This window comes from Somniosus microcephalus, chromosome 1, assembly GCF_052327205.1.
Source record: "Somniosus microcephalus isolate GS21.2 chromosome 1, FLI_Smic_1.0, whole genome shotgun sequence".
Classification (NCBI taxonomy): Eukaryota; Metazoa; Chordata; class Chondrichthyes; order Squaliformes; family Somniosidae; genus Somniosus; species Somniosus microcephalus.
Window position 1 is genome coordinate 284,980,071 of NC_140987.1, and position 16,587 is coordinate 284,996,657.

Here is a 16,587-nt window from a genome sequence, read left to right on the forward strand (position 1 = left end):
CAAGAAGATGGCTCACCACCACCTTCTCAGGGGCAACAAGACATTGGTAATAAATGCTGGCCTTGCCAGCGACGCCCAGATCCCATAAACAAATTTTTTTTAAATAGTGGCCCATGGATCGCAGGGACGCACCGTTGTGTGTATGCGAACCTGAGATCATATGGGGCGGTGCTCCTGTCACCTCCTGACTCTTAGCCAATCAGGAGATTGCTCATGTAAATATATGCCAATAGAAGACTTCTATATATATTTATAATAATCTACATAGCGTTTAATAGCCACTCTTAATTGGAAATGTTGGTGAAGGGATTTAAAAAGGTAGGTATATATATTTTAGTTATTCCAGATATACATTTGATCAAACATCTTTCATAACTATGTGTAAAGAATAATACTGCATGTTAGATATACGGTTCTTACTTACTCAGTATTAGATTAGATGCTCCATTATTTTAATTGTGCCCATAAAGTTAGAAGCCCCAGTACAAAATGTTTCTATAAATCAATAGTTTTTTTTAATTGTAATATGTTGAGAGATAATCGGCACACAAAAACTTTGCCCTTAAACCAATATATCCAATCTATACAGTGCCTATTGCTGGTGTTTCGTGCTTAATTTCTGGGTTCAAAAGATCATCAGGAAAGAGCTTTGTGTCTGGCCAGTAAATTTTTAATCAGAAAATGCTGGAAACACTCAACGGGTCAGTCAGCGGCCACTAACTAATAGAATTTTCTCATCCCCCCCTCCCCTTACACTGTGCAACAGGTTCCTGCGCCTGTTTGCACTAGCTATAAAAAATTTCAGAGCAATTAATGCGCAGTAGGTGGGCAATTAGCCCAACTTTTCACCAGCACGTTGATTTCAATGGGTAGGTGAAATTTGCAGTGAAGCCGATGCGGAGTCGGAACTTGACAGATCACTAGTTCAGAATTCCCAAACTTGCAGTCAATTTCAGAGGTCACAAATTCAGGGCCAATATTTTTTTTATTCATTCACGAGATGTGGGTGTTGCTGGCAAGTCCAACATTTATTGCCCATCCCTAATTGCCTTGAGAAGGAGGTGGTGAGCCGCCTTCTTAAACTGCTGCAGTCCGTGTGGTGAAGGTACTCCCACAGTGCTCTTAGGGAGGGAATTCCAGGATTTTAACCAAGTGATGATGAAGGAATTGTGATATATTTCCAAGTCAGCATGGTATGTGACTTTGAGGGGAACTTTCGAGGTGGTGGCGTTCCCATGCGCCTGCTGCCCTTGTCCTTCCAGGTGGTAGAGGTTGTGGGTTTGAGAGGTGCTGTTGAAGAAGTCTTGGCGAGTTGCTGCATTGTATCTTGCAGTTGGTTCACACTACAGACTTGTTGCAAATAGTATGCCTCCTGTGCCCTTTGAGCTCTTGTGCTATCTTCTCCACTGCTCCCACAGCCATACTGTATGATACCACTATCTATGTTTTCAACCTTCTGTTATACTGTATGATACCACCATCTATGTTTTCAACCTTCTGTTATACTGCATGATACCACCATCTATGTTTTCAACCTTCTGTTATACTGCATGATGATACCACCATCTATGTTTTCAACCTTCTGTTATACACTTTCGGCAGTGCTTCAGTGATGCTTCAAAATCTTGCCCTTCATTAAACTCACTAACGCAAGTGTGATCTGGAGTTGAATATCCATTTTTGATTATTTTCTGCCATGTAAGATTTCATGATTGACCTTTAGCAAGGCACAAATCAGATTTTTTCTGAGGTTTCCATTAAAGTTTGTTAATCCATTTGTGGGAGGTTAGGAATACTCAGGGAACATAGACAAATAGTTATCCTGTTTTACTGACGTTTCAGCACTCTTTATTAGTGTGTACTTTAGTGCTAAAATTAATGCAAAGAACAAATAGTTCATCATTAGCATTAAATGGATACATTTCTAGACACTAATAAAAACATAATCACACCCTAACAACTGGTCAAATTTTAAAAAGTTTATAAACTTAACAGAATGCTTTGAATCAAAGTTTACATTGGTCAGCATTTCAAAATACATAATTTTTAATACTGTGATCCATGAATCTGAATTTCTAAAGCATACCTTAGCCAAGCTTACAGCCCCCCTGAGGAAAAAGTTCCATTCAGCATCTGAGATTTCATTGCGCTGGCGCAGGATCTCAGTACAGAGCAAGAAACTGTAGACCAGTTTGTGTTGTTCAAAGAGGCCTCGGGAAATATTGGTGTACACAGAGAATAGTGTCGTATTTAGCAGAATCTCCAGACGTTTCTTCAGGTTATAGGTCTTTTCGGACGACTCAATGGTCATATTAAAGAGCTGTCAAAAGAAAAATTGAGCACTGAATAACGATTCCTTACTATTGCAGCCTATCTGTATATTTGACACTTCTTTTGAAGAAGCAAAACAATCCAGTCACTTTCGGGCTTGTGCGGAGAGCAATCTATAGCATTAAGCCATACAGGTTTGTTTGTTGGTCTCTGTTGAATTAGTTAATATCTTACAGGGCGGCAATTGGGAGAACCTGTTTTACGTCTGGTGTTGTGTAATTTAATACACTCAGGCCTAGAAATTGGGTTGGGGCGCCAAAGTGGCGCAAAAGTCGCCTGAGCGCAGGATTTAGCGCAGCGATCGGAGTGATACCGATCGCCAGAAATTCCGTTTCAGTGCCCCTCGAGGGAGACGGGGCGAGGCTCGAGGCGCTCCGCGTCCCTCTTAGGGCGCTGAAACTGATTATCACAGCGCAACATGCCGCAGCGCCACATGCTGCGGCACGGCACGCTGCGGTACTGCAGGCCTTCCTCCCACTGTTAAGGGGGAGGTGCCTGCAACAGTGAGATCCCCGCTCGCGAGTGCCGGCAAACGAGCCCGGCACCAAGGAGAAGTGCCGGGCTCTCGGGAAACAGCCGGCAAAGCTGCGGGGGGGGGGCGTTAGGAGGCCGGGGACGGAGGTGCTGGCAGGCGGCCACCGAAAAAGCGGCCGCCCCGCACCTCCACCTTAACTTGCGCCGCTGCCGGCACAGTAAGGCCCCGTGAACCGGGTGCGGGTAGCGAGCAGCGCAACTGCGGCATTCGCTACCAAATATCGCGAATGGGGCACGAATGGGGCGCTGCGCACACCGATGACGTCATCGGTGGCGGCGCAGCGCAAATGCCTAACGCCATTAGCGCCCCTACTGAATATCGCCGGAGATGCAGCTAGTGGCGCTACAGCCACTGACTGCCTCTTTAGGCGCTAACAGGTGGCGCTACTCACCCAATTTCTCCCCCTCAGGTTTTTAAAAAATGTATTTTATACCATCTTATTTTAAAAGTTTTTTTTTAATGACGCAGCAACTCAAACAACTAAATGTTTGTAACAAACAAAACTGACTATTACTTTGGTCAGTGAAATATTTGAAGAAATATTTAATTATTTGTGTCCAATCACGCCAAGAAAAGTGAAGCATCAACAGCGCCAACATCTGAGCTATGCTAACAAGATCCCAAACTGTATGGAGCAGGATATGCGAGGACACAGTGATGTTCCCTCATGTTATTCCATTTTGTTGCTTTAGAACAATATAAGAGTTGGCCATTGCCAATTATTCCTATGCCAGACTACATTTTTTATACCTCTTCTGTCTTTAACTCTCCTCATGTCACGTATCACAACACAGTCAAGAGGGCACACAAATAAATTACTCCCAGTTCTTTTGCATGTGGTACTGTAACTAGCTACTTGGGGCTGTGCACGAGCAGCCTTGACTAACTTGGCCTCCTTTGTTCCTCCCTTTCCTTTGAGAAACCACCCAGTCTTTTCTTGGCTCCTCCACAGGGATAAAGATTGGCTACTACAACATAGGGAACTGTGTGCATAAACCCAGCCATCACAACAACCTATCCATCTAAATTTCAAAAGTCATTCCAACAGGTAAATATTGCTAATGACAATATTTTAGAATTTTACATTTCAGGTTTTCTTCATCCTAAATTTCTTCGCTTGCACCTGAAACTCCTGACCCCTGCTGCAGTATGACCACCTCCCAATACCTCCTCTTAGGGGCCATAATTTAGGTGTGAAGTTAGAAAGTATACGTTTGAAGGGCACTTGAACAGGAACCATAGCCAAGCCCAATCCTGTCCTCATTCAACGCCCACTCCAGCACTTCCCATTAGGAGTCACTGGATCGTGGTCAGGAGTAGGAAATTTGACTTTGTCTTGTCTCTCGTCAGGAGTGTGGAGGGCATTGTAGTGCCCCACATTGCTGCCCTGATTGAAATCTGCTAACCTGTATGTTTTCAACAGAGAAACATATTTATAAAAAGTATCTTAAAAGAATGTACACATCAAAAATAAAAATAAAATCTGTAGTGTTAAAGAGTGAGACTTAAAAAATGGGTCTCAAACACATATATTTTGTATACGTGAAGTAATAAAAATGTCAAACCTGTTTGAAGTATTTTAAAGAAAACTGGTACATTGGGTCTATTTCAGACAAGCTAGCAACAACAAAATACATAACGGATCCACGAGTAGCTACAGGGCGATATTTCTCACGAGCAGAATCAATTTTCTGCTCCGTGGCCTCAGCTTCCTCCAACCGGACTTTGATAGCACCTGAGGTAACCTATATAAAAGCACAGTTAAATCAATTTCTTGCAATAAAAATGTAAAAATTTTAATTATACTATTTTTTTTTTGCTGTCCCTGATGCTGCAAAACTAAGGGAAAATTTTCTGAGTCCACAGTGCTCGTGATCTAATTAGTTCTGATCTAATTAAATGGTAGAGCAGCCTCAAGGGGCTGAATGGCCTACTCCTATTCCTAGTGGGGAGTCTCATCTGTCAGCAGTACACATCAGAAAATCGGCCTACAGTTTTCAGACTAATAAAATTAATGCTGTTATTAATTTAACAATTTCTGATTTAAGCTTCCAGTGGGTGTAATTCCCTACTGGCAGGACAGATTCATAAATATTCCTCGAATGGCCTGCTGATTATAATATCTCATATCACAGCTGCCTTCTGACTTCTCTTTGATTACTTTTATCCCAATTTGCACCAATACGTTTAGATATACTGGCCTAGGCTTTCCACCCCCCTCCCCCAACCCATTCCAATATTGATTTCTCGGCACACTTTCACTGGTTAGGAAGAGGAAATATGCCCATGATTCATGCTAGAATATTCTCTTATATATGGCCCTAAGATATTAAGGGATATTCTCCTCTGCCTGTGCCTGTAGAATCAGCTTTCTCAGGGGCTTGACAGAGGAAAAGTGCCGGCAACCCAATACATTAGGTCTCTGCTCCAGTATTTCACCACGAGACAAAACTGAGCCTGCACCTATCCAGTGTAACTATCCTTTATTGAGTTCTTCGTGTGCTTACAATTTAATTACATTAAAAAAAAAAATACAAGAAGAACAATATAAAAAAGGGTTGTCTTCTGCCCTGAACAGCAAAGCTGGGCACTCCGCCTGGTGATCTCGGTATTTTTTTTTCTCTCCAGTAATTTTTCCTAGCTGCTGCCATTGTGCTCTAATCCCTTTTCAACATATGTCTCCTTGCATTCTCTCTCTTTTGGAATGAAATAGTATGCAAAGAGAGTCACGAAGGGGTTCATGCACTCCCTTGAACAGCTGATCAACTCTGTGACACTCAAAACACTCATTTTTATTTAGGTACAGATCGACAATGGGAAACCACCATTTTGGGGAAGGGGAATTAAGTAATGGGGATGATATGGAAAGCTCACATGTGTAAAATGTGGGGAGAACAATGCAATATTCTCACTGAGAACATGAATCACTTGACAAAATGTGGAGGTATTGGTATAACTGAGATCAGTAATTCAACATTTTTGGGTAACTGCCTATGTTTTTTTCATCTCCACTTTATGTGAGAGAAATTTTCTTGAACATTTTTCATTAGCAAACAAGCAGGTACTGCTGTCAATCAATGATATGCTCAATGCACTGATAAAATGTGCTTTATAAATCAAATCAAAATCAAAACAAATCAACTTTTATTGTCATTGTTAGTGCACAAGTGCAGTACAACGAAATGTAGGCTTGCGGCTCCCGAGAGTGTACATTTAGATTAAGACATTTAAGCATTCAACATACATTTGGCTTGTAATACATTAACATAAACATAACCATAATAAAGTGCATTGGCAGATGTGCAGGCTTTAGAGTTTATTTGTGGAGTTCAGTAGGATGACAGCCCTGGGAAAGAAGCTGTTCCTAAATCTGGTCGTACGGGTGCGAATGCATCTGTAGCGTCTCCCAGATGGTAGGAGGGCGAACAGACTGTGGCTGGGGTGGGTAGGGTCTTTGATGATGGACCGTGACCTCCGTAAACAGCGTTTCTGGTATATGTGCTCTATGGTCGGTAGCCGGGTGCCGGTATGCGTTGGGCAGTTTTGACTACCTGCTGCAGGGCTTTCCGGTCATAGTAGCTACAGCTGCCATACCATACTGTGATACAGTTTGTCAGGATGCTCTCTATTGTGCAGCGGTAAAAGTTAGAGAGGATCAGGGGTGACAGGTTACATCCCTTCAGCCTCCTTAGGAAATATAGGTGCTGCTGGGCCTTCTTCACCAGAGAGGAGGTAACAAATTACCTTTGATTGTTGAAGGGTATTTATTAGTTCTTCATTATCCAGAATGTTGCCTTCTGAAGTAAAAAGCAGTTTCAAGATTCTATCTTCAATAGATTTCAGTTGATTTTTATCTGAATTGATCTGAACAATCAATTGATTTCTTTGTTCCTCAAGTTCGGGTTTCTCTATTCTCACAACGTCACTGTAAAAGATCACATCATCACAGCTAAACAACAGCATATTATGCAAACCAGTCATGTTTTATTAAAATAGACCAGGCTGTTTATGAAGTGTAATCATATTAACAGGACTATACTCATCCCAAGCTATTTAACACAAAACTCATGTGAAGGAGACGACTACTTGTCACCTATACAGAGAGGAAAGAGGCAGTTTACAAGAAATAATGGACAATATTAATGAGTTCTCCTTCCTGACACTAATTTTCCTTCACTGTATACCTATTGAAAATAGTCCATCAAGAGTGGCAAAAGTCAGCAATTTTTCATATTTTGTTTTAAGCAATTAAGAAATCATCATCTCTCTAAAATAATTCTCACGTGAAGCAACAGTCCTTGTACTGAGTGCAGAAAGTAATTATATAAAGTTGGGGTATCCTATTCAGATCTTCAGATATGCTCAGTGTCCCCTATGCAATGATTTTCCCGATGAAGAAAAATATAAAAATGGGATCTCCAGATATCCAGCAGACAAGAAGAACACCAGCAACTGTTCCCAAATGTTCCACATAGAAGCGGGGAAACATTTTGGAAGTTATACTAACTCTAAGACTGGCAATCCTTCCTTTCCTCCCCCGTCCTGAAAAATTACAAAAAAATCTAGGAGCAAAAAGAATATGCTGAAAAAATAGAAAATTCCTACCCCTGCACATTACAGCCTATGTTAGTGGATTGATTGTAACACAGTTCTCTGGTACATACAAACATGACTTGAAAAATATACAAAAAAGTCAGTTGATGCTTTATTGACTGAAGAATTTAAGGACAAGGCATTTATTTCAGAGTAAGAACCTCTTGTATCGCACATGTGTCACCTAACCGCACGTGTCATGTTCTATAAGGCAAATGACAATTAGGAGGCTTAGCAGTGCCTTCGTATCACTGTATAGTTATGATCACATAGAACCAGACAGTCCAATGGCATGTAGCATAAAGCAATTGAAAAAATGCCACAAATTATATTCATCATACCAAACTATATTATGGAAGAAATAGAGGGTGATTAAAAGTCTGATATCTCACTACCTTTCATTTCAGATTTAGCAGTTTTCTAAATGATGAAAGCCCAACAGTAACATCTTAATCTTTTAATAATAGTAGCAGGAAATATTCTTAACTATGTACAATTAAACTAAAGAAATTATCGACACAATGACAACTATGTGCATTTGCACTGCTTTGTAACTTGTAACTTTCTAAGATGCATCGGACTACACAAGTACGATACAGGGTAGAAAGTCGTTTAGGCATTTTTGAGCACACAATCAGCACTGCTTGCCATAACTGGGAGGCCAACCCGAAACTGGGTCTTGGGCCTCATTAACATTATCTAGACGAGCTGTCGGCGCCTGTTATGCCTTCACAGGCAGCTCGGTCCTTTTCCAGAGACAAATTTCGGGACACTTGCAATATGGCGGTAAACGTAACGCAGGTGCAGATTGGGCGCAGGATGTTGTGCCCCAAAATTTGTCCTTTATGCTACTGTTTTCTGCCTGGAAAACAAGCGCAACAAGGACTGTTTTTTACCCCTACCAGTCATATTTACTTAAATGCAAAATACTTTGTTGTATTATAGAAATGAAGAAGGAGGAATATTCATAATGTACAGAGCAAAATTTCAGATAGTCTGTTGCCAGCCAACAGGGTGGATTTTGTTAAGTCTGTGTGTTATATTGAGAATTACTACACAGACCACAAGAGTAAAATTTAACAGGTCTTTACGAGTCGAAGGTCAGGGCGGAACTGCCCAATAAATCATTACACAGCACTTATATACCGGTGTGGTCACCACCGGTATTACAGTATACAGCAGCCAAGATAAAGTAGTGCAACTCTTAAAATAGTTCTCTTAAAGGTGGAACGGTTACATACACCACAATCCTCCCTTTTTAGCTTAACAGTATATATTCCCCATTAACATAAAAGAATAACATATATACACAACTTCATGTACCACAGTTCACAGATTCAGTCTCTCTGGAGGCTTCCTGACTCGGTCCGGATAACGGCTCGGTGGTGTAGTAGTTTTCGGTGGTGTAGTAGGTTCTTTTGGCAAGGTTGATTTGGCTTGAATGCCAGTGTCGGGTTCATCTGATTGCAGTATCACCGGATCGGAGGTAGATACTATGGGTATCTCTGCTTCATCATTAGGCGTATAGAGTTGTGGAGTAGGTTGTCCCTTTTCGGATGACTCTATGATCTGGTCAACATGGCGCCTTATTATGCCTTCCCCAATGTCCACGGTATACATCAGCGGTCCTAGTCGTGTGCAAATAGTTCCAGGCTGCCATTTCTCGGTATGGTAGTCCCGGGCCAAAACTTGTTGACCTATCTGGAAGGTTCTAGTTGGCCTTTCATTCATGCCTTGACATTGCCGGTTCTCTACGTCCCTTCTGATGTTTGGCTTGATCAAATCCAGCCGGCATCTTAGTCTTCTATTGAAAAACATCATGGCGGGAGTTTGGTTTGTAACCGCATGTGTTGCATTCCTGTACGCCAACAAGAAGTTATCTACCTTATGTTGTAGATTTATGTCTTCATTACCCATGGTCTTTATGGCCTTCTTGAAGGTCTGGACAAACCTTTCAGCTAATCCGTTGGTGGCGGGATGGTATGGGGCGGACGTGTAGTGCTTAACCCCATTGTTTTTTTGAGAACTTCCTGAATTCTTCGGACACAAATTGCGGTCCATTATCAGAACAGATCTGTTCCGGCAGCCCATTCCTGGCAAATATGGTCCTTAATACTGTGATGGTTTTTTCCGTGGTGGTGGAGGACATCTTTATTACCTCCGGCCACTTGGAGTGTGCATCCACCGCGATTAAGAACATTAAGTCCATAAATGGACCAGCAAAGTCGATATGTACCCTTTGCCATGGAGATGAGGGCCACTCCCATGGATGTAGAGGGGCTTGTGGTGGGGCGTTTTGAACCTTCTGGCATCCTAGACAGCTCTTGGTCATTTCTTCGATGTCTCCATCGATACCTGGCCACCACACAAATGCTCTGGCTAGGTTCTTCATTTTTACTCCACCCAGATGCCCCTCGTGAAGCTCCTTTAGCACTTTATGCTGGAGTTTGGGTGGAATCACCACTCTGGATCCACACATCAAAGTTCCTCGGCACACTGACAGCTGCTCTCTTCTTTGCGAGAATGCTGGCAACAGTGGTTCGCCATGCGCTGGCCATCCCTTCACTGTTAAATCATAGACTCGTGAAAGAGTCGGGTCATTGGTCGTTTCCTTTTCGATGGTAGAATTTGTTACTGGTAGACATTCCACTATGGTTGAGTGGAACATCTCCACTGGGTCCACTGTAGGCGCCTCTTCTACCGTTGGCAACGGTAGGCGCGATAAACCGTCAGCATTCCCATGCTGTTTTGATCCTTTGTATTCTATGTCATATTGGTGTGCCCCTAGGAAAAGGGACCACCTCTGTAGCCTTTGCGCTGTCATAATGGAAACGCCCTTTTTAGGGTTGAATATGGATACCAACGGCTGGTGGTCTGTCAGCAGTGTAAACTTCTGGCCCTGCAGGTAATGATTAAACTTCTTTACTCCCCACACCAGGCTGAGAGCCTCCCTATCTCTCTGAGCATAGTTGCGCTCAGCGGAGGTCAATGATCTGGATGCAAATGCGACTGGCCTTTCCGAGCCATTTGGCAACTTGTGTGAGAGTACTGCTCCAATACCATAAGGAGAAGCATCACAAGCTAAACAAATAGATAGCGTTGGGTTGAAGTGAGCCAACACTTCCTCTGAGGTGATCAATGCCTTGCTTTTGCGAAAGGCCTTCTTACAGTCCTCGCTCCACTTCCATGGTACTTCTTTCTGCAAAAGAGCATTCAGCGGGTGCAGCACCGTGGATAGATTTGGCAGAAACTTATGGTAATAGTTAATCAACCCTAGGAACGACCTCAACTGGGATACATTTTCCAGAGCGGGAGCCTTCACAACAGCTTCGATCTTGTCAGGTGACTTGTGCAGCCCCTCCTGGTCAATGACATGACCACAGTACGAGATCCGTTTCTGAAAGAACTCACATTTCTGGCGATTAACTCGAAGGCCATATTCCTTCAACCTGGTGAGCACCAGTTTCAAATTTGCAAGGTGTTCCTCATCGTCATCTCCTGTAATCAGGATATCGTCCAAGTAACATTGAGTGCTTGGAATTCCCTGTAATACCTGCTCCATGGCCCTCTGCCAAATTGCTGGAGCCGAAGCCACTCCAAAAACCAGTCTATTATATCGATACAAGCCTCTGTGCGTGTTGATTGTGAGATACTGGCGCGACTCTTCCTCAACTTCCATCTGTAAGTACGCTTGCGCCAGGTCTATCTTGGTGAAGTGTTTCCCGCCAGACAATGAAGCAAAGGTAGCCTCAATCCGCGGAAGCGGATATTGCACCGTGTGAAGCACCGGATTAACTGTGATCTTGAAGTCTCCACAGATGCGGACCTTCCCCGGTTCCCCTGGCTTGTTACTCGATGAACGCTTCATGACGGGAACAATGGGCGTGGCCCACTCACTCCAGTCCACCTTAGACAGTACTCCTGAACGTTCAAGCCCTTCCAGCTCAGCTTCCACAGCAGGTCGTATCGCATAAGGTACCAGTCTGGCTTTGAAAAATTTTGGGTTTGCATGTTCTGCAATCTTGATTTTGCCTTAATTCCTCTCAGTGTTCCCAGTCCCTGTTGGAACACCTCTTTAGCCTCATCCAATATTCTGGACAATCGTTCAGGTTTGACATCTTTTTTTCCGGAATCTACCATTATTGCTTTTAGGGAGTGCCAGTCCATATTTATTTTCCTGATCCACTCCCGTCCCAGAAGTGGTGGACCTCCCTCAGGTAGTACATATATGTCCATTCCTTGGTGTTCTTTGCCCTTGTGTACCACCTTGACTTTTATTTTTCCGATGGGGTATACTTTTTGCCCTGTGTATGTCTGCAATACTATCTCCGTATCCCGTAGGGGAATATGTGTGAATAACCTTTTGTAATCTTGCTTATTCATGACCGTCAACGCCGATCTGGTGTCCAATTCCATCTTCACTTGGACTCCTGCTATCTGAAGTGTGACCCAGATAGTTTGTCGGTCAGCTTCCTTACTCACATTGTGAATTCTCAGACGACCCAGTTCCTTGCTGTTGGAGTCTGAATCCGAATTCTGTTCATCCGAACTCTTCTCAGCCACCTTATGTACCTTTCTGCACTTTTCCTGCGGTGACTTTTTGTTGCTGGTCTTCTTTCCTGACCGGCATACTTTAGCTATGTGACCAAGCTTGCCACATTTTCTACATTCCTGGTTTTTAAACCAGCATTGGTTCTGATCGTGTGTTGTCTTTCCACAATGATAACATTTCGTTGTACCCAAAGCCATTTGATCTACGCTGAGTACCGCTGCCTTCAGCTGCATTTCCGCAGTGCCTCTCGCTGCGGCTTCGTGCGATGCTGCAATAGTGACAGCCTTATCAAGTGTAAGATCATTCTCTTCAAGCAGCCGCTTTTGTGTTCCTTCTTTCGACAATCCACACACGAATTTGTCTCTCAGTGCCTCTGTCAGACTTTCCCCAAACTGACAGTATTTCGCTAGCTTACGCAGTTCAATTAAATACTCCGCGTTGCTTTCCTCTTTCAGTTGCGTTCTCGCATAGAATTTAAATCGTTCTGCTAACATCAGCGGTGTGGGGTTCAAATGATTTTTCAGAACAGCGACAATTTTAGCGAAAGTCTGATCCGCCGGTTTAGCTGGTGATAGAAGATGCTTCAATAGCCCGTATGTCTTTGCAACCATTGAGTTTAGTAAGGTTAGTGCTTTATCTTCATCTGATATTTTATTTGCCTTACAATATATCTCTATGCGTTCTACATACGTGGCCCAATCTTCAACATCGGGATCGAAATCGTTGATGTTACCGCGCTTAGGCATCCTCGCAATCTTCTTGAGAAACAAAAGGAAATTTTTCTTTTCTTTTTTTTTTCAAAATGGCGGTTTCCCGCGCTTGTCTTCTTCCCCCGCCTACGAAAATGGCGGCTTCCCGCGTTTGCCTTTCTCCCCCGCTGGCTGTAATGGCGATTGCCATATTGCTGCGTTCGCCCTCCCCAGCGGTTTTCAAATCGTGCCTCCCAGCCCCTCTTGCAGTCCGGTCCTTTCCCCCGGCTGCGGCTGAGTTCTCCCCGGTTTTAAAAAAAAAATTTCTCCCGCGCCTTACGCTGACCCGGTCGCTGCGCCTCGCGGCCTCGGTAGCTGCCCGGCCTTTTTCACCGGTCGCGGTCGAGCTCTCTCTCGACGCTGTTGCGTCTCCCAGCCCGCTTGCAGCCCGGTCTTTCGCACCGGCTGCGTTTGCATTCACCGCGGCTCCCGTGCCTTACGCTGCCCCAGTCTCAGTGCCTCTGGCCCCGACTTCTGTCCGGCTCTTTTCCCCAGCCGTGGTCGAGTTCTCCGCCCTTATATCCTCCGTTTTTCCCTCCCCTACTCACAGCCAACGTGGCCGACTTGCTGCTCGTCGCTGATCGGCTTACCCACCACCGTGATAGAAGGGATGATCACTGCCTGTTGCTGATGGAAGGCTTCTTGTCAGAATTCTTCCTTTGCTCTGCAGACCTGAGTCTTCTCTCAGCAGAATGACGAGGGCGGATGCCTCCTCTCGACGCCCGTTAAACTGCCTTGGATGTATCTCTGCCACAGGGTAAGATCGTACTCGTCGCCACTGTTAAGTCTGTGTGTTATATTGAGAATTACTACACAGACCACAAGAGTAAAATTTAACAGGTCTTTACTAGTCGAAGGTCAGGGCGGAACTGCCCAATAAATCATTACACAGCACTTATATACCGGTGTGGTCACCACCGGTATTACAGTATACAGCAGCCAAGATAAAGTAGTGCAACTCTTAAAATAGTTCTCTTAAAGGTGGAACGGTTACATACACCACAGTTTTGACTCTGCAGGTTCCATTTACTGGGGAATCATACTTGGAGGAGCGTAGAGGAGAGGAAATAAAAACAGAGCAAAAACATTGGTCCCAAAATCCTGAATCCCACAATTCGCTCAATGACCCTCATGCTGACTGTCAGAAATTCCAGCGCAGCTAATTTCAATACTGCTAGATGGGACATATGTGCTCGTCCTACCAGTAATTGGTTACTTGGGCTGATGTTGGGATGGAGTAGAGAAAGCATTTAAGAACACAACAAGCAGGATGTAAAGCTAGACTGTTCTTAAAGCAGAATGAGCATGCCGCAATCTGAAGGCATGGATCAAGAAGGAATCAGGAAGAAAAGAGCCTAAAACTTCTTGAAGATTGACAAAAATATTATTCCAACTGAAATTTAGCATGGGTGGAGAGGGGGTTGGAATAGATGGAGCAATCAATATACCAGCAAGGAAAAGGAAAGTGGCACAGGTAGTGAGTGGCAGCTTTTTAACCCACAGGACTTTTTTGATGAAGTAATAGAGAAGGTTGATGAAGGGATTGCAGTGGATGTTGTCTATATGGATTTTAAGAAAGCATTTGACAAAGTACCACATAAAAGGTTGGTTAACAAAATTGAGGCTAATGGAATAGGAGGGTCAATGTCAGCTTGGATAATAAATTGGCTTAAGGACAGAAAACAGCGAGTCATGGTATATGGTTGATTTTCAGACTGGAGGATGCTAGACAGTGGTGTTTCCCAAGGGTCAGTGCTGGGACCACTGCTTTTTTTGAGATATAAATGACTTGGATATTGGAAAACAGAGTAAAATTTCAAAATTTGCCGATGATACCAAACTTGGAGGTGTGGCAAACAGTGAGACTAAGGGCTAGATTTTCATGGAGCCATCAGGCGGGGTTTCAGGCATGTGGGGGGGGGGGAATCCCGAATTTGGGGGTCCCAACACCATCCCGCCCAAAACCCCGCCCCACGTAAGTTTCAGGGGCGGCAGGTACCCACCCCGCACTGGGACCCGCCGAAACCAGGCGGGAAGGGATTAGTGCCAATTAACTGCCTGTTAACAGGTAGTTAACAGGCAGTTTTTAGTCTAATCCCTATTTTGAGGGGTTTCGTGTGGGATTCCCGACGGCTCCAAACCACGCCAGGTTAGAGCAGGCGGGCCGTCGGGTTGAAGGAGTTGGAGGGGTCGCGGTGTCAGTACTCAGGTGAGTGATGGGTGCATGAGTGTAAAGGTTAGTGTGTTTGGTGTGTCGAAAGTGTGTAAAGAACTTTTACTTACCTTAACAGCCTTTCTTCCTGTAGGCGTCGGGAGCGCATCACTCAGCCGGAACTGAAAGCTGAATGGCTGCGATCTGTGAAAAGTGACAGCCTTCAGCTTTGAGTGCCGGTGAGAGTTCTAACTGAGTCTGTGCAGAATGACTCAGCTTAGAACTCAGACTGTCAGTGTTTCACAGCTTCAAACAGCTGTGAAACACTGATATTTCATCTGTCAAAAACTCTTGACAGATGAAATTGCAGTCTGTGACGTCACCTGTTGCCGGGTGGCCCTTAATTGGCCTGCTGAGCCCACTGGGTGGGCTCAACAAGGTCAATCAAGGGAAAATCACGCGGATTGGCCAGACGTCGAAGTAGGCGGGTCAAAAACCCGAAAGGGGAAGTCCTGCCTTCTTCCCGACAGGTTCGGGAAAATCTACCCCTAACAGTTCTAAAGAGTGTGCAGGGACAGAGGAGCCTGGGGGTTCATGTGCATAGATCTTTGAAGGTGGCAGGAGATATTGAGAGAGTAGTTAGCAAAGCATATGGGATCTTGGGCTTCATAAACAGAGGTATCGAGTAGAAAAGCAGGGAAGCTATGCTGAACCTTTATAATGCTCTGGTTAGGCCACAACTAGAGTATTGCGTCCAGTTCTGGTCACCACACTTTAGGAAGGATGTGAAGGTCCTTGAGAGGATGCAGAGGAGATTTACCAGAATGGTTCCAGGGATGAGGGATTTTAGCTACAAGGTTAGGTTGGAGAAGCTGGGGTTGTTCTTCTTGGAGCAAAGGAGGTTGAGGGGAGATTTGATATAGGTGTACAAGATTATGACAGGTTTGGATAGGCTTGATGGAGAAAGGCTGTTCCCATTAGCTGATGGTGCAAGGACTAGGGAACACAGATTTAAGGTTTTGGGCAAGAGATACAGGGGGGAATGTGAGGAAGAACTTTTTTACGCAGCGAGTGGTAGTGACCTGGAACTCACTGCCGACGAGGGTGGTGGAAGTGGAGACAATCAATGATTTCAAAAGTAAATTGGATAGGCACTTGAGGGAAATAAACTTGCAGGGCTACGGGGATAGAGCAGGGGAATGGGACTGACTGGATTGCTCTAAAGAGAGCCGGTATGGACTCGATGGGCCGCATGGCCTCCTTCTGTGCTGTAATGACTCTATGGCCTAGAAATTCAGTAAGGCCCCGCCAGGTCTTTAGCGCCCGAAATTTAGCGCTCGCCCGGATTCCCGTAGCGCCCGCCTGAAATTCAGTTGCGACGGGCCAAGACGGAGGCGGGCGCTATTGCAGGGTTTGGCCGCCTCGCTTGGGGCGATGAAAGTCTATTTCAGGCGTCCAGCTGCCGCTGCGCCACCCGATGCGGTGCGGCAGGCTGGGGTACTGCAGGCCTCCTCCTTCTCTTAAGGAGGAGCTGCCTGCAGCCGTGACATCGCCGCTGGATTCCCCCGGCAAATGAGCCCGGCACCACGGAGAAGTGCCGGGCTCGCGGGAGTCAGACAGCAATGCCGCGGGGGGGTGGTGCAGGAGTCCGGGGAGGGAGGTGCGGCCATGCGGC

At 44.7% G+C, this 16,587-nt stretch overlaps 1 protein-coding gene across 3 annotated transcripts in view; it reads right to left on the reverse strand.

Moving 5' to 3' along the window:
• Positions 1 to 16,587, reverse strand: part of dnah6 (dynein, axonemal, heavy chain 6) — a 1,317,984-nt gene that overhangs the window by 266,224 nt on the left and 1,035,173 nt on the right. For all 3 annotated transcript variants that reach the window (XM_085993638.1, XM_085993630.1, XM_085993647.1), the window contains 3 exons: positions 6,611 to 6,791; positions 4,432 to 4,611; positions 2,087 to 2,320 (listed from right to left, as the gene is read on the reverse strand). In XM_085993638.1, coding sequence (XP_085849764.1) covers positions 2,087 to 2,320; positions 4,432 to 4,611; positions 6,611 to 6,791 — 595 coding nt within the window. The remainder of the gene's footprint in view (positions 1 to 2,086; positions 2,321 to 4,431; positions 4,612 to 6,610; positions 6,792 to 16,587) is intronic.